Genomic DNA, 23,709 nt, shown 5'->3' with positions numbered 1-23,709 from the left:
ATCCAAACTTAGACAGGGAGGTCATTAATTCCAAGACATTTTTATCACCAATAGAAAGTTTGAGCCCCCCCCCCAAAAAACAATAAAAATGTAATGATCTTTCCCATCTTGTCCACTTCAGCACCTACAAAACTAAAAGTCTTTAAGGGAAGTTTTTGAATTCTGGCCAGTTTAAATGCCTCAGCAACTTTTTATAGCTGAATTCCTATCCCACTCACTGTATACAATTAGCTAAGCTGAGACTTTGAATCATTGAGGGGACGTTTTGATCTGGGTACGATTTCTATTTGCACACTCCATGTCTCCATTCTGAACAGACACTTCTTTCTGTTACAGCTTTGTGTGGTACAGACCTTTAGAATATTTCATCACAGCCTCAATGGACGGCACCATCAAAGTCTGGAACGCTATAGTCTTCAGCCAAGTGCACGAGTTTATCGGACATTACAACTGCGTCACTGGTAAGTCCCGGAAAACCATCTCAGGTGTTAATTACCTAGTTTCATATTCAAACCAAAGGTGAAAGGTTGGGAGAGAATTTAAAACTGATGGCTGTCAAATGTTGGCAGTTTTACACATATTCCAGTTTATTTTAGACCAGGGTTGTCCAACCTATGGCCCGCGGGCCACAGTCCGGCCCGCTGCAGGGTTGCGTCCCGCCCGCCAGAGATGCTCTACGGTGCGAAATTTTAGTAAGCAGATTTATTGATAACAATTTGAAGCTATATAATCAATCATTCGAACTTTCTGGGTCCATAAAACTGCATACAGGTCAGTTTCACCGGGGAGTGGGGGGGGGGCTGAACTTTATTCATCTGTTTTATCAGGAAGGAAAATAAATTCAAGCGGCCCCCTCCATCAAAATCATTCCATGCGGCCCGCCTCTGCAAAAGGTTGGACAACCCTGTTTTAGACGGTAAAAAGATTGCCACATCAAATTCAGAAGCAAATCAGAAATATTAAAAATTGTTTCGACATTTGTCTAAAAGTCATTCAATTTTGAAGTAGCAGCCCGAGAACTTTATTTTTAAATTGTGGAATCTAGTATTTAAACAAGAATGTGATCAAGGGAAAAAGCTGCTTCAACCTGTTATACATTAAAAACCGGATTTTTGTTCTGTTTGAAGCAGTGTCTCTCTTAAGGCATACGGGCATACCATAAATGCCTCGTAGGAAAAGGTTTATTGAAAAAAAATCATTTCTCCTTCAGAAATTATAGGATAATTGTTAACAGCTGATAATCTCTCTGTGAGAATTATATCAATGATGGGATCAACGTTTGGTTCCTTTTGGTATTAAAACTTGCCGTAACCAACGGCAACAGCTGGCACAAGATACAGGTTCCTTTGCCCCATTTAACAATCCTCCAATCGGAAGGACGGACTTTCAACGATAATTACGACACTTTAGGAAGACACGGTTGAAGAAATTCATTAACTATTGTGTCAGTACTGACCAATTTGTATTTGATGAATCAGCTAGTGAATGGTCTGAAGTGAATATCTCCACAATGAAGAACTAGTTTGCATACATGACGGTCAAGCCGGCCCATAGACAAACAGTCCTCCTCAAATTAACTGGAGCATTAATGATTTGTTATTTGATAGCTTAAACTACCCCAAATACTGCCTTTAGTATTCATCCTTGAGTGCACCTAATTAATTGACCAGCCACCTGTATGATTGTAAACACAAGTGCTCTAATGGCCAGCACTACTTTCCTGTGTGTGAAAACAAGTTTGGCTTGAAGACTGGAATAATACACTGTATGTTAAATCATGAACTTGTGCAGAAGAGCATTCAGTAGGCCTATAGCTAGCATTATCAATTCCAGGGTAGATATTTAATCTCCCCTGTTTTTTTGGCCAAAAACAGGGGACTTGGCTAATATTTGGTATAGGCAGGGAATATTGTAGTGTATACGAAAATCAGCGATGACGAAGAATTTTTTAAGGTTCCATTTTTAACGGTTCTACCACACAGGACTAGTCACGCACCCGACAGACCCTTTACTGATTTCCGGTTCCAAGGACGGTACACTCAGGATTTGGAGGTTGGACACCTTTCAGCTGGTAAGCGGTATCATCGCCAGGTCATGTCAACATTTCACAACCCAGAATATTAATTGCTCAAATGAAACCACGTACGGCATTCCTCCGCATCTGCTACACTGCTCATGAATGCTCGCAGCTGTCAATGGAGCCGCAACTTTACCGTTAATAGCTCTCGTCTAGATTGAGCCGACCGCAAGCTTCCACGGCCCTTAAAATTTTCACCCGTTTTGCTTAAATGTCTTTTGAACTTTAAAACCAAACTGCTGTGGTATGTGCTCTGACATGTCAATGAAAGTCCAATTCTTAAAACTTAGTTTCTAAAACTTTGTCCTACAAAATTGTCCTTGACAAGGTTAAATTTGAAGATTAAATTTGATCCTTAAGTAACAGATGCTTAGCTCGACAAGAATGTGTTCAGGTAAACAACCTGGAAAAAACTAAAAAATTACGTTGGCGAAGGTCTCTGAATTAAATGTTGATATGATGTGTAATGCTGTCTCTACTATTAACTGGTAGTGTTACTACATTTACATATTGCTGTGGTAATCAATTATATGTAAACGAGGGCATGGAGGGAAATGGACTCGATCAACAAGATATATTACATTAGTGCTGCACCAGTTGAAGACCCCCATACCCCTCCCCCAACCCCCCAAAATATAGGTTTTGAAGTTGATTAAATTGGTTAAAAAACTCTTCCAAATTCAATTAGAAGTTAGGCATGTTTATTTTGCCCCAAGACTATGTGCTTGTTGATTTCAGGAAAATGTCAAAATTTGCATTGTGAGATTGAAAGGCACTACCTGTAAACTAGGTGCGTTGACTTTAGTGCGACCTAATTAAATGTAGAAAACCTACTCTTACAGTCACAGATAAGTGGAAAGAAGCTTGACAAAATAATGTATTCTACTCTCCCTCTCTCTCTCTCTAGACTCAACGAATTGATGTTGCGGATGAAATTCTAGGCATGCGTATCGCACATGGCGATCAACTGTACTACTTCACATTGCATGATGTGAAAGTGTGGAATTTCAACCAGGTATCTTGGCTTTATATAAATAAGTTGCCCACATGTTAAACTATCAAAGTCTGTTGTTCATAGTATATTTGATAATTTATGGCGTTAAATTTTCTTATTTTGCCTTTCATTGATATAATTTTTTTTTTTTTTTCATTTCCCAGTTTCATCATTTGTTCACACCAATTCAATCCTGCATTCACAAACTTGCTCGGATCAAGTGCAGTTCCATGCCATCAAGAATCCTCTGTGCCGCGGAGGTCAGTGGTAATATACGGTTAAGTAAGAACCAGTATCCAAGATGATCTATGAGTGCGAGAGGAGGAGGGGTCAGGGGTCATTACCCTCAGGAATATCAAAGTAGAAGGAAAAACCCTGAAAAGACCTGCTAAAAAACTTGTCACCTCTCTTTAAAAAGCTCATAAATTGTTAAGTTCATCGTAGAGCAGAATACATCGATAACTTCAAAGTGGTCGGTTTCTTTTTACCTTGGAAATATCTTATTATTTACAATTGACGATGTTTTGGTTTGGTGTTATTTGAATTTGAGACAGTTCAATTTTACTCGCATCGATAGCTATCACATACAATTGAATGCAATCTAAAAGAAGTACAAAACTCAAATGATCGAGGGGGGGGGGGAAAGAAAAAATGAAAGCTCCGGAAAAATGAATGGAAATGTGTTTTATATTTTCTAGGCATACGCAGTTATATTCCAGGGATAAAAAAAAGCAAGTAATTATTACCAGTAGTAATGAAAATAATCTGAGAAAAATTGACCATTAAAAATATTATTTGCATCGCTAGCTATTGCCTTCAGGGATATGTCATAAATAAAATTAAAAAAACGAAATACTTGAATACTATAGGAATGGAGTTATTGATATTCTATTCAATTCCCTTTTTTCTCCTTCTTTCAGGATGGCAGTGTTAGACTAATCTCGTCGGTGTCAGGCAGTATTTTGACCATCATTTATCCGATGGCTACCTACCAGGTACTTACTGTGAAGGGACCTGACACAGATGTCAAATTGGGGGTAGGGATGGTGGTTGTTGGGTGGAGGGGGGAGGAGGGGTAAGCTGTATGAAAATCATTGATCTGAAGATTATTGTGAGGACATCCTTTCCCTTCCCAACCTCTCTCGTCGCCCCTTACCTCTCAGACCCAAGCTTGTTCAAGCATTTCTAAAACCTAATGTGAAAATTTTGATTCCGTCTCCCAAAATCCAATTATTGAAATCTTTCAACTGTATATTGTGAAAAATATGTAATCTGACCCAGACGTGTAAAATTCAACATTATTTTTGAGTATTCAATGGGGAACGACGCATCCTATGTACACGAGTCATTGTAGGGTCTGACAATTTTGTGTTCAAGGGTGATATTAAAAAAATAAGATTTGTCACCCCAAGGTGCATATTTTCTACATTATATATGTGGGGGGGGGGTAACTTCTGAAACGATTGATCAACTTCATTGAATAATTATTCTCTGTCACTTTATTATTTCTGTTATCTCACACTGCAACGATAGGTACACACTGATATCGTCTATGATCCCTCGAGCCATCGGATCTATACTGCCCTCAACTCTGGTGATATCCTTGTATTCGACACCTCGACCAATCCGTGCCAAGCTAGGGAGCTGTGGGTGCCGCCAGTGGCCGACGATTCCATCTTGTGCCTCGCTATGGTCAAGCTGGTAAAGTTTGAAGGGTCATTTCAAATCTTTTGATTCAGGATATTGACTATAGGGTTCAACCGATGTTTATTTGACGCAAGCTGTGTTGCTTCCAATAATCGTTGCGAAACCAGTCCAAATGATAATCGCAGGAGTTTAACTGACGATACCGAACAAGACATTTTTCAAAACAAATGGCAATATTTTTATAATGAATCAAACAAAACCCTCAATCACAGATTTTTGCTAGCAACAAAATGACATTTAGCAAATTATTTTTTTGATGGTGACAAAACCAAAATATATATTGGAGACAGTTACAGGACCGCTCATTGTGACCAGATTCTGTGGAGTTCATGAATGGCTTGTTATAGGGTGTACAGGGATGTGCCAAGGATTTCCTGAGTACCGGGTAAACTGATTGCCAACTTGGGAGAGGGGTCTAAGGGGGAGGGGGTGTCCCCCTCCCCTTCGATTTTTGAAGGTGCTCAGATGCCAAATGCTGGCACTTGTGTAGCTTTTTAAGCACATTCACAAGTACTAGTTTTGCTATCAATTTACATTTAAAAAAATTTTTTTTAGTGAAATATAATACGTACCTGGTAAAAGTTATAGTTTTTTTCGAAGAGATTTTACAAGGGACCGATTGAGAGCCATAAGTTATGTTTCTTGCATGCGTAACTGATGCATTATTAGTCTGTATGATTTTAGCATAGGCTAGGCCCAATTTATGTTGAATATATTGTTAGGTATGTTGGGATTTTAGATGAAAATAGTGCTGGGCGGGATTCACAATTTTTAAGCCAGTGCTGGGCGGTAATTTTTTAGTGCTGTGCGGGGCTGCCCAGTGCCGCCCAGCATGGTCACATCCCTGGGTGTATAAATGGGACATTGTTTGTGAGAGAAATACAGAAAATATGATATATTGATAGGTCCCTTTAGCAACATGATAGCATGACTGTGCTGTCCATTCTTGGCCTGATTAGGACGTAATTAGATGGAAACTGAAAACAGAGCGATGTTGGGGGGGGGGGGGAGACATTTTCCCTGTAGCAGTTACAAAAGATTCTGATGTTTCTTGGTGTTTCTTAGATCATATAACTTTACAACTTTCTGCCAGAACATTTGTTATAATAGAAATTAATCATTGGGTTAGTGCTTTTGTTTTACCGTGATTTCATTTTTTTTTTCGTGATGAATAAGAAAATACCATCGACAGTTATTTTTGCAAAGTGAGAAATGGCCGAAAATTGGGTCAGATAATTTTATGAGATCTTGTTTTATGAGTCTTGATCTTGATCTGTGTAAGGGCTCTTATCTGGCGAAACGTTTTTCTGGCGTTTATATGTCAGACAAGCTTTGAGCCTCAGATTTAGTTTGATAATAGAATTTAGTGATTTTGAGATAATTATTAGCTGCATGGCACCTATGGCAACTTGATTAAAGGGGGTACATTACAGTGGTTGCTATCGATAACGTATGATTTTTTTGCCATTGATCATAACATGCCCCTATCTGAAAGTAAAATTTGTCAGCAGCCAGTTTTAAATTAGCCACTGATGAGGATGGTGAGTTGTTTACTCTGAACTCAAAATGGCCAAATTTTGCCTTTATTTATAATATAAGGTAAATCCATAACTGGTCTAAATTACTGAAGTTTCCAATTTCCGTTAGCTGGGATGTTTATTTCTATTCCTGCACATGGATAGACTGCTCATGAATATTCGTATTGGTTATATATATTTTTTTTTCCTAGAGTTAATTGATTTCAATTAGTTTCATCTTGAATAAGTAGGATTGTGCACTGCTGTGAAAAGGAGTTAGAAAACTGAATCACTCACTTTTGATTTTATAATGGGATGTATATTTCTATTCATGAATATGAATAGAATTTGTGTATCGCCTAGCAACCTCCCTCAAGATAATAAACATATTGCTTTATTTTATAATGGGATGTATATTTCTATTCATGAATATCAGTAGAATTTGTGTATCGCCTAGCATTCACGCTCATGATAATAAACATATTGCTTGATTTCATAATGGGATGTATATTTCTATTCATGAATATCAATAGAATTTGTGTATCGCCTAGCAACCTCGCTCATGATAATAAACATATTGCTTGATTTTATAATGGGATGTATATTTCTATTTATGAATATCAATAGAATTTGTATATCGCCTAGCAACCTTGTTCATGATGATATGCATATTGCTTGTTATTAATTGACATTAATTCATAAATTTTTTATTTGTTATGTTATCTATGAATAGGACTGTGCACTTGGGAGGAAAGAGTCAGATGGCTGTGAGTCGCTTATTTTTGGGGGACACAATAGCGGCCAAATATCACTACTGGAAGCCAAGAGGAGCTTCATGAGAGATACAGTGCAGGGACACTGTGGCGCCATCCTGGCCATAGAGTCCTCCCATGGGACGCTGTTTCAGGGGCCTGGGGCCATGGGCAACAACGCAGACAGATTATTGTCCTGTGGATCCGACAAGGTATATATAATATGTTTTGGGGACCGGGGGGGTGGGTAGAGGGGTGGGCAATTAGTAACAGTCACCCCAGGTGGTATGTTAGAGGAGGTAGGAAGCATGTGATATATAGTGCAGGGACACTGTCGTGTGACACTTGGCCTTAGATTGCTCCCATGGAGCATTGTGAGAGGAACCCACCTGGCAGACCATTGTCCTGTGGATCAGACAAGGTGTTTGAAAGGGTGGGAGGGGCTGGTGGGGGGGGGCGAGTGTGGAGAATGTTAATTCAGAGTGACACAGGTGACATCTGTATGTAAAGTTTCTATAAAGTGGAATGGAGCAGAGGGAGGGGGGGGGGGGCTGGGGGAGGCATGTTGGATGTTTGTGGAAATATTTCTGCTCTTTTGAAAATAAATGAAGAAATCCATCCAGTCATCACCTGTCAATCATTAAGATGTTTCCAATTCGAATTGTCTGTGTGTCATGAATGTGACACTGTGATGGGATAGGTAGAGGGTGTGGGGGTGGGTAAAGTTAGTATTAGTGTCAGTGGCGGAGCTAGGGGTATTAGTCCAGGGGGGGCGAGAATGGTCTGTAGGGGTGCTTTCGACACTATCTAAGCGGAGCGCCACCACAGGTTGGCGCGGAGCGTACAGAAATATTTTGAGTAAAGATACTCCCTAGATCGCCGGAAATGACCCTTTCCGGGCCTTGCTAATTTGCAGGTAAACGAAGAATAAATAGGTGTCATCGACATTTTGTCAGAAAATAACACCAATAAAATGTGACAAATGTCAATAGGCATTTGAGAGCGCAACAAAATAGTCAATAATCGTGAATAAGTAAACAGGAGTAAAAAGCTGAAAAGGGCGCCAGCGGTCCATTTGAGTCCGTCAGTGGGGGGGGGGGCATCCGCCCTCTGTGACTGTATGGACGCTCCGCCACTGATTAGAGTGTACTGATGGTTCAGCAAAGGCATAAATTCACATCGCAATTTACTTCAAAACTGCCCAAATGTCTTCTTTTTTTTTCACTTTACTTAAGTTTAACTAGTGTTTTTCATTTGAGTAACATTACTATTAATACCTATTAGATGATATAGTGCCTTTAATCTGATATTACAAATAAAAATAATAATCAAGAGTTTTTGTTTTTCTTGTTCATTCACAAAATTTGCAACCATCAGAAAGTGAATATATGGAAATTGATGAAAGTATGTGAAAGTCAGTATGAACTTGGCCTGCAGTGCCTGTCTTCGGTGAGTTATTAGTACTTCGCTTGTCACGCTGGAAAGTTGTTTTAATTTACATGGAAGTTGTAATCGTGTAAAGCTTAAATGTGTTTATCATCTCAATCCATCACCCTGGTCCTTTTCTGCAAAGGCTTTCCATTCTTTGCCCTATAATGCTCCCAAACTGTCAGCCCTCCTAGTAATTTACTCTCAACCCATTTACCACTAAGGTTGCACCACCATAGGCCCCATCATCCACTCTCTCTCATGTAATCCTAAACATTACCCCAAGGCCCTCATGTTTCCTCTATCTTCAATTAATTCCATCTCTTCATGATACCCTCTTCTCTCCTCTCCTCACCCCTCATCTCCCTTACTTTATGTATATCATCTCAAGACCCCTCTCTCATCAAATCTTCAGCTAACCCATCTTGCACCCACTACAGCACCCATCACCCCTCCTAGTAATAACTCTCTCTCAGCCCAGCTCATCTCAACCAGTTTACCCATTGACACCTAAACTTGCACCACCACAGCACCCATCACCCCTCCTAGTACTGTAACTCTCTCAGCCCAGCTCATCTCAACCAGTTAACCCATTGACACCTAACCTTGCACCCACCACAGCACCCATCACCCCTCCTAGTAGTAGCTCTCTCAGCCCAGCTCATCTCAACCAGTCAACCTAACCTTGCACCAACACAGCCCCCATTAAAGCCTATACCCACCACCACACTGCCCTCATAGTCTCCTTTAGCAATACTTCCTAGCAACTAACCTCCTCTGCCTTATCACCTTCTCAATCTTGTATTAAAGATTCCTTGCCCTGTCTGTCCTTCACACATCTCGATGATTTCCAACTCTGTTTGCTTGGCTCTCCCTTCTAACAAGTGAGTCTTATTCTACTAGCCCTAATTTCATTTATTCTTACAATTTTGTCATAAATTTTGCTTTCTCTGGTTTTGTAGGACTCTGCACCATTTAGAATTGATTGACACTAAACTTGATCATGATTATTCTCTCTGTCAAGTGTGTGCGTGCGTGTGTGTGTGCATCCGCGTGTATGTGCATATGTGTTAAAGACCTAAATTACAGCTCATTGTGTTCCCAAGATCGAGTACAAGAAATTCCAATATCTGTGAATTAAATAAGAAATTGTTATTGTTGTTGTTATTATTATTATTCCAAAAATGCTGTAGCTTTCAAAAAGATTTTTTTCATGATCCCAGTGATTGTTCTGTTCATAATTAACAAAAAACTTATCAATTTCTAAAAAAACAACATTTTTTTCCCCCACAATAGTATTTCATAGGTTGATATACTTAACCTGCTCTGTATTGATGATGATTTTTTGGGATCCATTTCAGCTCCATCGTGGTGTGTGAGTTGTGGAACAGTCACCAGAGAACACCTAACCAAGGCATGGCTAAGGCAGACCAGCATAGGATAAGGAGACACGGACATCTGAAAGACCACGACCATACAAGGCCAGTAAGTGAAACCCCTGCGTTGTCTGACTTGAACATGTATGTATGTATGTATTTTAGATCCTCCTGCAAGCAGCAACTCGCGAAGAAGCCTCATTGGCTTATCAAAGCCGCAAGCTGACCGAAGCCAGTCTCTCACATTCATATTTAATGTCCATGATTATGAATTTTCAATTGTCAACAACTCTGTAACTGAATGACATACATTAATCTTGGAGTGACTCGAACCGGGGGACCTTATGATTGGAAGGCACCGGCGTTAACCACTGAGCTAACACTCCATATCACATTACTTCATATCATGGTGCCTGCCTGCATGTGTAGGGTGTGCCCTCTGGTCCATTCTGTTGGGGGGGGGCCATCTTGGGCCATGCATGCCCAGGCTTGTCATTGTATTTGTTACCTCCGGAATCAACTTACTCGTTGTGATGAGAGATGAGACAACTGGGTTTTGGAAGTCACTCTTTGAAACTCACAGAAATATTGCCCAAATTAATTTTTGAGAATTCAAAGTATAAAGATGATCAAACTTTTTTTAAATTTTTTTTTTCCGTCCTCCATTTGTTGTTATCAGATCAACGGATTGTGCTCCTGTCCATCTCTTGGACTTTTTGCTTCTTCAAGCAGCGATGGATCTGTCAAGGTACGTCAGTGCATGATGCATTTTCCGTACTGTTTTTTTTTCTTGTATCAAAAGAGGATCATTAATGAAAGTGGCTGGAAAACAAGTTTGTAGCTTGTAGTGGACTCTATATGTCAGCTCCTCTCTCTGTCCATACAAAAGTAGTGACAGATATGGAATTAAAATGTGTCTAAATAGAGGCGGTTTGGAATGTAAGAGATGCTTATCTCAAGTAAGTTTTATACATGTATGGTATCATTACATAGGTTTAGTAATATGTGTATTGTGTTATCTAGCTCCTGTGATGTGCATATTTTGTTACAGTAGCTAGGTTCAGTAATATGTGTGTTTGTTATGTAGCTCCAGTGATGTGCATATTTTGTTAGCTAGGCTCAGTAATATGTGTGTTTGGTTATGTAGCTCCTGTGATGTGCATATTTTGTTAGGTCCAGTTATATGTGTGTTTGTTATGTAGCTCCAGTGATGTGCATATTTTGTTAGCTAGGTTCAGTAATATGTGTATTTTGTTATGTATAGCTCCTGTGATGTGCATATTTTGTTAGCTAGGTTCAGTAATATGTATGTATGTATGTATGTATATGTGATCTTCCCGCAAGCAGGAACTCGCGAAAGAAGCCATGGAGGCTTGTAGACTCGCAAGCTGACCGAAGCCAATCTCTCGGCACACATCCATTTAACGTCCATGTCAATATGTCAATATAACGTCCATGTCAATGTCATGTCATGTCATGTCATGTCCATGTCAATGTCCAATATGTGTGTTTGTTATGTAGCCCCTGTGATGTGCATATTTTGTTAGCTATAGGTTCAGTAATATGTGTGTTTATTATGTTGCTCCAGTGATGTGCATATTTTGTTAGCTAGGTTCAGTAATATGTGTGTTTGGTTATGTAGCTCCTGTGATGTGCATATTTTGTTAGGTCCAGTGATATGTGTATTTTGTTATGTAGCTCCAGTGATGTGCATCTTTTGTTAGCTAGGTTCAGTAATATGTGTGTTTGTTATGTAGCTCCTGTGATGTGCATATTTTGTAGGTCCAGTGATATGTGTATTTTGTTATGTAGCTCCAGTGATGTGCATCTTTTGTTAGCTAGGTTCAGTAATATGTGTGTTTGTTATGTAGCTCCTGTGATGTGCATATTTTGTTAGGTCCAGTGATATGTGTATTTTGTTATGTAGCTCCAGTGATGTGCATCTTTTGTTAGCTAGGTTCAGTAATATGTGTGTTTGTTATGTAGCTCCTGTAATGTGCATATTTTGTAGGTCCAGTGATATGTGTATTTTGTTATGTAGCTCCAGTGATGTGCATCTTTTGTTAGCTAGGTTCAGTAATATGTGTGTTTGTTATGTAGCTCCTGTGATGTGCATATTTTGTTAGGTCCAGTGATATGTGTATTTTGTTATGTAGCTCCAGTGATGTGCATCTTTTGTTAGCTAGGTTCAGTAATATGTGTGTTTGTTATGTAGCTCCTGTGATGTGCATATTTTGTAGGTCCAGTGATATGTGTATTTTGTTATGTAGCTCCAGTGATGTGCATCTTTTGTTAGCTAGGTTCAGTAATATGTGTGTTTGTTATGTAGCTCCTGTGATGTGCATATTTTGTTAGGTCCAGTGATATGTGTATTTTGTTATGTAGCTCCAGTGATGTGCATATTTTGTAGGTCCAGTGATATGTGTATTTTGTTATGTTGCTCCAGTGGTGTGCATATTTTTTGAGTTAGGTTTGTAATATGTGTGTTTGTTTTGTAGCTCCAGTGATGTGCATATTTTGATAGATCCAGTGATATGTGTATTTTGTTATGTAGCTCCAGTGATATGTATAGTTTTTAGTTGGTCACAAATGATAGGTACAGTGATATGTTTATAATGTATTTTGTTATGTAGGTCCAATAATGTTCTATCCTTTACCTAGGTATGTCCAAGAGGTGTATTATATTCTGTTGCATGTAGGCCGATTTACGAAATAAACCGAACATTTCCATGATACGCATTGTATCAGAAGGTAGCAAAACTTGTAATACACCGTAACAACAGTTGCAGATGAAAATGTGAAAGAAAATCTTAAAATTAGGGAAAGACGTTAAAGCAACCTCTAACCATCAAATTTTACAGATTTGGGACATGACCAACACGCTTGTAAGAGAGCTGTGTTTTGATTCTTCTTTGATGGGCGTCTGCTTTGCCAATGATCACGGGGATATCCTTGTTGGATTCCAAAATCACATAAGGTGAGTATATCCCCCCAACACCCTCCCACCCCCCCTCAAAAATACTTTAAGATGCATTTATCCCACCAGTGGTGCAGACACGAACCAATGCACTATTTTGAGATGAATACGACAACTGAACCATGCCATAATCTTTTTTACAAAATGCATTGTTTTAGCTGAGCCTTTATAACTAGCCTTTTCTAATAATCCAGAAAATTAATGACCGTATCATTAATTGTAAATGTTTTGCTTGAAAGTGGTAATAATCCTGCAAAACTGTCTGTTTGGCAGGTTTGACTCAGAATAACCAAAAAGAAGGAATTTATATTGATTAGATAAAAGTGGATAAGCAGTTTGCTAACAGTTTTATTTTATTTTTATTTAGATAATAATTACTGATATTTTTTAACTGTGGACGACTATACTGGGAGATTGTCTTAATTTGACTAACGGCACACTTATATTTAGTCTGCATTACAGAACATGTAAAGGTTATCATCAACAAGGCAATAAGCATAAATAATTAAATCACATGTGGCTCAATGATATAGTCATAACTAAACTTAATCAAGTCTTCAGCCATTTTTGTGCGGAGAAACATTAAATATGTGATATCTCCCAAATGGAATAACATTTTTGTTCTTAGCTGTTTGCGAGATGTTGTTCAATGATTGTTGGGGTTTGTGTCTTCTTCAAGGCGAATGATATTTTCTGAACTTGAGTCTCAGCTTTATTCCTCTTTACAAATATAACATTAGTGATTACATACCAGCAGACTTTAAGTATGATTACAACAGCCCGAGTACAAGTAGAGTTCTCCTTTGTTTGAGTACAAGAACGAGAGTACAAGTCTCTAAGCACGAATTCAGTCATTTAATCTTGCTCTAGAATCCGTACTGGGATTTCCAGAATTCCCCCCGGAGGATGAATATGAGTAAAATTCCATGAGGTTGAGTACAAGTATGAGCGAACTATGCTGAATTATGAGTACAAGTATGAGGGAACTATGCTGAATTATGAGTACAAGTATGAGGGAACTATGCTGAATTATGAGTACAAGTATGAGGGAACTATGCTGAATTATGAGTACAAGTATGGGAACTATGCTGAATTATGAGTACAAGTTTGGGAACTATACTGAATTATGAGTACAAGTATGGGAAGTATGCTGAATTATGAGTACAAGTTTGTACTCACTATACAACCACTACAATGTATTGTTAACATGATTCGGTATTGTCTATTTGTTTCACCCCATGTAGCTGAGTACAAATATGGGGAACTATGCTGAATTATGAGTACAAGTATGGGAACCATGCTGATATATGAGTACACGTTTGGGGGAACTTTGCTGAATTATGAGTACAAGTATGGGGGAACTATGCTGAATTATGAGTACAAGTTTGTACTCACTATACAACCACTACAATGTATCGTTAACATGATTCAGTATTGTTTATTTGTTTCACCCCATGTAGTTGAGTACAAATATGGGGAACTATGCTGAATTATGAGTACAAGTACGGGAACCATGCTGAGATATGAGTACAAGTTTGTACTCACTTTATAACCATGCACAGTATGTTAACATGATTCGGCATTGTACTCACTGAACGAACCCTGCAATGTTTGTTAACATGATTATTCAGCATTGTCTCTTTGTTTCACGCCTTCAGCTTTGTCAATGTATCCAGCTACCTCCCGTTTCAATTTCTGGAGAAACTTGTTTCTCTTCACTTCAAGGACGAGTCTAAAGAAGAGCCGATGCCGTTTAATCCCGACCATCAACTGTGGTAAGTGTTATGTGTCTCATTCTCATCAGTCAAAACCGACCACACCAACGAACCGACCACACCAACGAGCCGACCACACCAACGAACCGACCACAACAACAAACCGACCAAACCAACAAACTGACCACACTAACGAACTGACTACATTAGTGAACTGACAACACCAATGAACCGGGCCGCACCAGTGAACTGATCGCACCAGTGTACCGACCTAACCAGTGAACTGACCGCACCAGTGAACCGACCGCACCAGTGAAGCTACCGCACAAGTGAACCGACCGCACCAGTGAACCGACCGCACCAGTTAACCGACCACACCAGTTAACTGACCGGACCATTGAACCGACCGCATCAAGAACCGACCGCACCAGTGAACCGATAGCACCAGTGAACCGACCGCACCAGTGAACCGACAACACCAGTGAACCGACCCCACCAGTGAACCGACCGCACCATTGAACCGACCGCACCATTGAACTGACCGCACCAGTGAACCGACTGCACCAGTGAACCGACCGCACCATTGAACCGACCCCACCAGTGAACCGACCGCACCAGTTAACCGACCGCAGCATTGAACTGACAGCACCGGTGTAAGTGTTATGTGTCTCGTTCTCATCAGTCAAAACTGACAGCACCACTGAACCGACCGCACAAGTGAACCGACCGCACCAGTGAACCGACAGCACCAAGAACCGACCGCACCAGTGAACCGACAGCACCAAGAACCGGCCGCACCAGTGAACCGACCGCACCAGTGAACAGACAGCACCAAGAACGGACTGCACCAGAAATGTCTGCATTGTCCAGTTTAGTCAAGTTGCCATAGGTGACCTCACAATCAACTTTGATTATTAAACTTCATATCAAACGAAGACAATTGCTAAAAAATTGTCCAGCAACTCAAGCAATATTTTGTCAGGAAATATATGTTTTTTCTTTTAATTTTTGTTTAATTTATTTCCAAAATTTGTTTCTGTATAAATATGTTTAATCTCACCTTTGAAAATATGCCGAAGTTGGTGCCTTTTCAAAATATTTTTTTTTGTTGGAAAGTTTGCCTTGTTGTTTTTTGATAGCTGAAAAGTTTGAAAGGTGCCTTGCCATTTCAGTCAAAAAACAAAACGTGTAATTTTCTACATTTCCCTAAAGAGCTGAGGCCTGCCCATCACAATCCTTAATTCGAGTCCTGATATGTGACATATCACTCCCTCAGGTCTGCAACACTTTATTTATCATTGTCCTATGAACCTCACAGATGGCAATGCAACAAGTGTGTTATCTTAATCTCTTACATTTGAAACGTTTTTTTAAATAGAATATGTAAACATTGGTGTCCAGTTGTAGCCGGTAACCAGGACATCGCACAACAGTCTGTTTACACAAACACTTTGCCACGGTCAAATCACCTTAGGCCTTTAATAGCTTGTTTGGTTGCCGGGGTCAACGGTTTTGTTATAAAGACTTTAGACTTTAGTCTCTTCACCAGAAATATAGTATCATTTGGAAGAGACACAGATCGCAAGAGTTGTAAGTGTTAGCTTGACACTTTATTTGGTGTTAATTTTTGCTAACATGTTTTCTGCAATTATACTATAAATAATGATTATTGAAGGAATCTGTACACAAGAGGAGATAGTTTGACCAACTGAATTATTTATTATTTGTTGTGGTCATTCGTTTAGAGTGTATATACAGTCTGCAAGGTTAGTAATCACTAGTTAGGGGTCTGAGATTTTGAAGGCCTGACACAAAAGTACCAAGGATAGTTACATCCTATTTTATTTTACATTTAAAACATTCTTCTTATTTATTCTTAATTATAATTGAAAATTTGTTTCCCCCACCCACAGTTTATCATTAGTTTGATGTGCTGTGACCTCTTTTACCAACAATTTGGTAAAGGTGAGGTTAGGGGAGGGGGGGGGGTGTTGATTAGGGGAGGGGGGGTGTTGATGATATCATTGACTTTTTATAACTTATGCAAATAAATACATTATATATACATAAGGGATATCATATTTCTATGGATTTCTAAAAGTGTCATATCTTATTTAAGTTAATGTTTTGTAATTATACACAAAATAGGTTTTTGTGCTTAGTTGTGCAAAATAAGTAGTGCTCAAGCAATTTTTGGCTCTTCATTTTTATCATGGGAGGGAGGAAGAAGTTTTTTTTTTTTCACAATCATTTTCAAAGAATGTTGCCTAGAACTAGAACAGAAATTATTCTGTGGCAAAGGAAAGGATCCATAGTTTCGCTCCTAAAATGTTTATCGAGCGTGTATTAACAAGCTTCGATACTAAAAAATAAAATAATCAACTGAAACTGAAATTTTGTGATTTTCTTCTCTCAGGAGATGATGCAAACAAAGACAAAAATCCTGATTGGTTTTTACCCTTCACAGGTTTGACATCGAAAGACTGCCCGTCTTTCCGACGCAACTCGCGAGTCGACGTCGGTACACGAGGAGGTTGTTGTTATTAGTTCAGGAACACGATGAAGACTTGATCAAGTCTAACGCCGTCCAGTCGATGCTATCGACATACTCCATCGCAGAGCATCTCTCCGACAGAGAAGAAGAAGAACCACAAAGGCATCTTTCTAGCCCCAGAGTTGCCAAAGTAGATGAAATTAAACAAAGGAGGCAAGATTTGCTGCTGGAATTGCCTGAGAAGGAGACATTTTTGGAGACATTTGATATTTTAGAAGGTATAATCTTGAGGCTTCAGTTTGTTGTAGCAAACCTTTCCAGATACAAAGTTTCTTGTATCTGGGTACTGGTCATTAACAACTATTATATAAGGTGCTCTGGGAGGGATTGAAAATATTGAGAATCAGCAGTAATAAATATATTATCGAGAAAAGTCAGTACTAATCTCGAAAAGACAAGGAAAAGAGAAGACAAAAAGAAACATTGTCGTGAGGAAAACCGGATTTAGATGTATTATCAAGTATTCCATTCACCGGTTTCAAAAGATCACTTAAAACATCAACATCAAGAGGCGTGGTCCAATACGGATATTTTTACTCGCTGCTCAGGACGGATTATTTTCAAATGAGCATCGGAGAAGAATTTTGTTGTTTATAGGTAATGAAAATTATGTGAATTATTTTTAACAATCAGGTTTACTTCATAGAAATTGATAACATCAGTTCATCAACATTCGGTCTTTGTGTCTTATCTGGTTGCCATGGAACCATATTGTCAAAGAAAATGTTGGCAAAGTAAGGAATGAATTACCCAAAGAGGTCGCTTTGTTGTTACATTTAAGATTCTACCGAATCGGAAGAACAATTTGTTGAAAGCTGGACGAACGCTGGCCGAACATCTGAAAGTGATTTAATGGCTGAAAGGTCTTCGCTAATTCTAAAGAAGGTGTGGCCAATTGCTCCCGATGGTAAGTCAAAAAATTGGGATATTCCCAAAACAATTGACAGTTGATAAAATAAAAAAAATTATGTAATTGTGGATGTTTGTAGCAGCGTTGGTTAATGAATGTCCTTTTCTGGTTTGGGAGTTGCTTGTCATCAAGATTAAATAGCTTAATTAAATTAAAACTGATTATTATATGTTTATTACACTTTAAATATCCTTGATCATGACTTGATTAGATAAATTGAATCAAGACTATTATTTCACGATGTTGTAAAGTTGTAAAATTATTTCACGACGTTGTAAGGTATCATCATAAGTTAGTAGTGAAGAATATTACCAGAGAAATTAACTTGTAAGGGAATGAAGAATAGAAAAGCACTTTTGAAACCATAAACAAAAAGTAAAGCACCCATTCCTGTTTTTCTGAGTTGTACACTTTCTGTGTGATCCCCGGGTTATGCACAATTTGCAAAGGTGTTGATTGACTTAATCTGATCTGACTAAGAGCTTGATTGCTCATTTTGGCTAGAGTGCAGGACGTTTAACCCTGCAGTCATTTGGGTATAGTGAAGGATATTTAACCTTGCAGTCATTTGGGTAGAGTGCAGGACGTTTAACCCTACAGTCATTTGAGTAGAGCGCAGGATGTTTAACCCTGCAGTCATTTGAATAGAGTGCAGGACGTTTAACCCTGCAGTCATTTGAGAAGAGAGCAGGATGTTTAACCCTGCAGTCATTTGGGTATAGTGAAGAATATTTAACCCTGCAGTCATTTGGGCAGAGTGCAGGACGTTTAACCCTGCAGTCATTTGGGTATAGTGAAGGATATTTAACCTTGCAGTCATTTGGGTAGAGTGCAGGACGTTTAACCCTACAGTCATTTGAGTAGAGCGCAGGATGTTTAACCCTGCAGTCATTTGAGTAGAGTGCAGGACGTTTAACCCTGCAGTCATTTGAGAAGAGAGCAGGATGTTTAACCCTGCAGTCATTTGGGTATAGTGAAGAATATTTAACCCGGCAGTCATTTGAGTAGAGAGCAGGATGTTTAACCCTGCAGTCATTTGGGTAGAGTGCAGGACGTTTATCCCTGCAGTCATTTGGGTATAGTGAAGAATATTTAACCCGGCAGTCATTTGAGTAGAGAGCAGGACGTTTATCCCTGCAGTCATTTGGGTAGAGTGCAGGACGTTTATCCCTGCAGTCATTTGGGTATAGTGAAGAATATTTAACCCTGCAGTCATTTGGGTAGAGAGCAGGACGTTTAACCCTGCAGTCATTTGGGTACAGTGAAGAATATTTAACCCTGCAGTCATTTGGGTAGAGCGCAGGCCATTTAACCCTGCAGTCATCTGGGTAGAGAGCAGGACGTTTATCACTGCAGTCATTTGGGTAGAGCGCAGGAGGCTTAACCCTGCAGTCATTTGGGTAGAGTGCAGGACGTTTAACCCTGCAGTCACTAGTTCAAAAGTCTGCTCCGAGTCAGTTATCACTAACTTTATAAGTGTTGTGAAACTATATAAAGACTACACACAGTAAGAAAGTAGGAAGAAATGTGATTGTACGTGCATGGTTTTGAGGAGGTAATTCTGGCTTCATCGACATGTTTTTCTCTTCATGGGGGTGTAACTGTCCAGGTTTCTAGAGATGCCCACACACAAGGATATCAGAATGAGTCTAGTCTTTGTGTACATTTCCTTCAGGTTACATCCCAAATTCCATTCTCAGAGGACTCATGGGGTACCGTCACAGTCCGACACCCCCTCCTGAATCACCCTGGGTTTTGAAAATGGTAACGTAGCAATAAACTTACACTTACATTTCAGTTCTCATGGCGTCTCATTGGTTGAAAAAGACGAAACTGAGTTTTCCCCAATTCAAAATGTCGCCCTCCTGGCTTTTACCGAAAGTGATGATGAATTTTTTGTAGACAAAAACAACATTTGAGATAACAAAATGTTAAGAGATTGGTAGCGAGACATTGTTGAAGTTTTGTATTGACATGAGTGACCATTCCTAGCATATTTGAGAACAATTTCTGATTGAAAACGATTCAAAAGGAAATGGAATCTTCCTTCTGTTTGGATAAATGAGTTTGAACCTTATATTGAGAACCAAGTCTGATTAATGCTGGCATAGAGAGAGAAAGTGAAGGTTATTAGCAAAAGCTGAAAGAGATGTTTAATGGGATGAAGACAAAACAAAGGGCTGGGTGGGGCTGGGTGGGGGGTGGAGAGGAGGGGAGATGGTGGGATGGGATGACAAGAGAGATGATGAAAGATTAGTAATAAGAAATATCGTAAATTCATTTGTGGCTTCCTTTCTTTCTCGTTTTTGATTTTTTTTCATTAGGTTCCTGGTGTCGAGATTGACCTCCAAACAAAGTCAGAGGTGGAACATTCCTATGTAAGGAAAAAATCAACAGTTCATATCGTCGTCCTTTCTTGTGATATCTCTTTCGCTAGAAATGAATGTTAACAGTGGCGGACTGGCCACACTGGCATTTGGGCAATGCCCGGTGGGCTGGGGAGCCTGGTAGAAATTACAACCCATTTTCACAGTAGTTAATAGAATACAGACGGGCTGTGTAGAAATAACTGTGTGAATCAGCTCATGAAATCACCATGTTATTTAGTCTGTTAGTTCGAAACAAAAGAACGTGCTTTTAGCAACCCGTCTGTGCTAATGGATTTTATTTAGGTTTTTTTCATTTTTGTTCAAGGGTTTTTTAGACCCCTCCCCCAGGACGGCGATCACTATGTGAGTACCATATCAATGAATAATGGGCCGGTCTAGGTGGAAAATGCCTGGGCCGGTTTTTAAGACCCAGTCCGCCCCTGAAGGTTAACATTGTCTTCTTTCAATTTGAACACTAATGTTATTTCATTTTCACATGGTATGAATATATTTACTTGTACATTACCCATTTTGATAGGGAATGAGTTATGATCTTAATGGGAAAAAATATGTTTGAAACACTTTTTGATTCCTGTTTGCAAAAGGAAAATGGCGTGACGAGAAAAGAAATAAAAATTTCATCAAAGTGAGAAGAATCTCATCAATGAATTTCATCAAAGTTGTTAGTTAGACTCTTTTAATTGGTAAGAATAATTATTAAACAAAGAAAGAAAACAAATCCATAGTTTTCTTTACTAGGTTGTTAAATAATTTGAGAAAATCATTTGTCACTAAAAAGGGAATAAAAGTAATTAATTAAAACCTTCCAAGTCCAGAATGAAAACCTAATAGCTGTATATTTTAATTTTTTGTTAATGACGATTGGAAAATAAATCGTTCGATCGAAACAATACTTAGTTAACGAATCTAGGTGTATTTGGAAGCGTGATCTACAACTTTCTACCACATTTTATTTTTTTTTCTTTCTTTCCTTTTGCTTAAAGGAGGCTCACGAACCATTCACTTGGGCCTCCTCATCGGACGATTCTGTCAAGTTGGGCTCGCCCACGGACCTGGAAGACCCATCGATGGGGTCGCCATTTCTCATCTCGCCCCGGGCCGCTTCAGGGACCCCTGGAAGACAGTCTGTGGAAGACCAAAAATTAAAATTGAAAAGCATAAGTAAGTATTCAGCAGGGATGTGCCCACGCTGGGCGGCACTGGGCGGCCCCGCCCAGCACTGTATTTAAAATTGTGAATCCCGCCCAGCACTATTTTCATCTGAAATCCCGACATTCCTAACAATATATATATTCAACATAAATTGGGCCTAGCCTATGCCAAAATCATACAGACTCATTATGCATCAGTTAAGCATGCGAGAAACATTACTTATGGCCTCTCAGTCGGTCCCTTGTAAAATGTCTTTGAAACAAACTAATAACTTTTACCAGGCCACGTAATATATTTCACTAATAAAAAAAAAAATATGTATGTAAATTGTTGGCAAAACTAGTACTTGTGTATGTGCTTAAAAAGCTACACAAGTGCCAGCATTTGGCATCTGAGCACCTTCAAAAATCGAAAAATCAAAAATTTCTCAAATGGGAGAGACCCCCTTAGACCCCTCCCCAGGACGGGGATCAGTATACCCGGCACTCAGGAAATCCTGGGCACATACCTGAGTATTGCTTCTGTTATGGTATCAATCAAAGGGTGATTCAGTCTGGTCACTTTTCTAAGCATTCATAACAAGTAGATAAATGTCAGTGTGTTTTCAATGCAGGGTGTGTCCGAGTTTGATGAAAGTTTTCCTTATTTATTATTCGTTGTTTTATCAGATCTTCCAAAGATGCTGGTCATCCCGACTTTTGAGCCCACTGAGGCTCTTGACAAGGTAAGAAATGAAAGTTACACTTACTTTTTCTGGGTGCACTTCATTCCCCCACCCCCCACCCCCCTCCCCCCTCTATCCTTATCCACAATCAATCCACTCAGTTTTTTATTCGCCTGTCATTCTTACCACCATCAAAAAAGAGATTCAACTTTTATCTGAACAAAATAAAATATAAAAAAAAGGGGGGGGGAATGCAATTTATCAAAAGTTGTGATGAGCGGGGGAAGTTTTGTACATTGCTTTCACTCACTGTCGCGCTACTACATTCCTTAAAGGGTGTGAAGACTCGAGCAAAAAGAAACGTCTTATGCTGGTAATCTGACCTTGTTTCAAATGAGGTGTAACAGATGTGTTAGACACCACCATCGATCCCAGAAAATACACACACAGCTTGCTACCGTCAGTAATTAGACACTAGAGTAAAGTCAGTACAGTACAGCTGCAGTCAATACCCACAACACAGTGTACAAATGATACAGCGATGGACATCTCAGGTCCAGCTAAAGATAACAAGGTGTCACGTTTCATTTGTGTCTGCATTTTGTAGCGACACGAACAAAACTCACTTGCAAGCAACGGAAAGTTAACTTTTTCACAGGGCGGCTTGGGGCGAGTCTTCAATGCATTTAATAACAATTTTCTTACTCTGCCGTTTGCTCTGATTGAGAGCTTTAAAAAAACGTTTGTTTACTTCTTTTCGATAAACTTCTAGTCAACCAAGGGTAACAAGAAAAGGAGAAAGACCCGTGGTATCAACCTTACAGGGGGCGCTGTTGTAAGAAGAGGCAGGAGGCAGGTAATCAGTAGATTCTGAAGGATTGCATATATGTCATGAGATTTAAATTTAAACTCCTCCTTTTTGTTTGCTTTTGGAATATTACACAGATTTGATGGGGATTCCAATGCAGGGTTGAGATTTGGGTGCTGGGGTGGGGGGAGGGGGTGGAGGGATGGGGAAGGACAGATACTAGACTAATGTTCGCTGATGTTGAAATCACAACCTATATGTTGTTACCCATATCAGCATGAAGACCGATGGTGTGGACATTAAGGGGGTAAGGTTGGGGAATAGGGGGGAGGGGAGCTGGATTGGGGCATGATTCTGCCCTGGCCCTTCCAATGTTAAGTGCCCTGGCTGGAAGTACCAATTTGAAGGTTTACAGATTATATAGTTAAATCAGTTAAGTTAATAATGATATGGGACGTTTGCATTATGGTAGTGAGTTTATAATCCTCTTCTGATCTTTCCTCTCTATAAAAAGAGTCTGAAATTGCGAGGAGTAGCGGAGGAAGATGGAGACGACGATAGTCGTTCCTCCTCCGAAGACTCAGACGAAGATGACTTGACATTGTTGAGGCGGATCGCTCAGGAGAAATGGTTTCCCGCCGGCGTCAGTTTGGACGTAGAGAGTTTCATCCGGGCTTTACGTAAGATG

General features: G+C 39.5%; 1 protein-coding gene across 4 annotated transcripts in view; it reads left to right on the top strand.

Annotated features, from left to right (window-relative positions):
• Positions 1-23,709, top strand: part of LOC139964798 (uncharacterized) — a 46,359-nt gene that overhangs the window by 10,147 nt on the left and 12,503 nt on the right. For all 4 annotated transcript variants that reach the window (XM_071966768.1, XM_071966770.1, XM_071966769.1 and 1 more), the window contains exons 8-28: positions 337-461; positions 1,983-2,071; positions 2,985-3,092; positions 3,236-3,331; positions 3,992-4,066; positions 4,605-4,772; positions 7,029-7,259; positions 8,425-8,496; positions 9,286-9,359; positions 9,837-9,960; positions 10,531-10,599; positions 12,713-12,828; positions 14,487-14,603; positions 17,011-17,315; positions 17,879-18,004; positions 19,683-19,771; positions 20,332-20,385; positions 21,381-21,558; positions 22,218-22,273; positions 22,986-23,069; positions 23,536-23,701. In XM_071966768.1, coding sequence (XP_071822869.1) covers positions 337-461; positions 1,983-2,071; positions 2,985-3,092; positions 3,236-3,331; positions 3,992-4,066; positions 4,605-4,772; positions 7,029-7,259; positions 8,425-8,496; positions 9,286-9,359; positions 9,837-9,960; positions 10,531-10,599; positions 12,713-12,828; positions 14,487-14,603; positions 17,011-17,315; positions 17,879-18,004; positions 19,683-19,771; positions 20,332-20,385; positions 21,381-21,558; positions 22,218-22,273; positions 22,986-23,069; positions 23,536-23,701 — 2,522 coding nt within the window. The remainder of the gene's footprint in view (positions 1-336; positions 462-1,982; positions 2,072-2,984; positions 3,093-3,235; positions 3,332-3,991; positions 4,067-4,604; positions 4,773-7,028; positions 7,260-8,424; positions 8,497-9,285; positions 9,360-9,836; positions 9,961-10,530; positions 10,600-12,712; positions 12,829-14,486; positions 14,604-17,010; positions 17,316-17,878; positions 18,005-19,682; positions 19,772-20,331; positions 20,386-21,380; positions 21,559-22,217; positions 22,274-22,985; positions 23,070-23,535; positions 23,702-23,709) is intronic.

This window comes from Apostichopus japonicus, chromosome 23 (assembly GCF_037975245.1).
Source record: "Apostichopus japonicus isolate 1M-3 chromosome 23, ASM3797524v1, whole genome shotgun sequence".
In the NCBI taxonomy this organism is placed as follows: domain Eukaryota; kingdom Metazoa; phylum Echinodermata; class Holothuroidea; order Aspidochirotida; family Stichopodidae; genus Apostichopus; species Apostichopus japonicus.
Note: the sequence above shows the minus strand (reverse complement) of the source record. Positions and strands in the feature narration are given on the sequence as shown.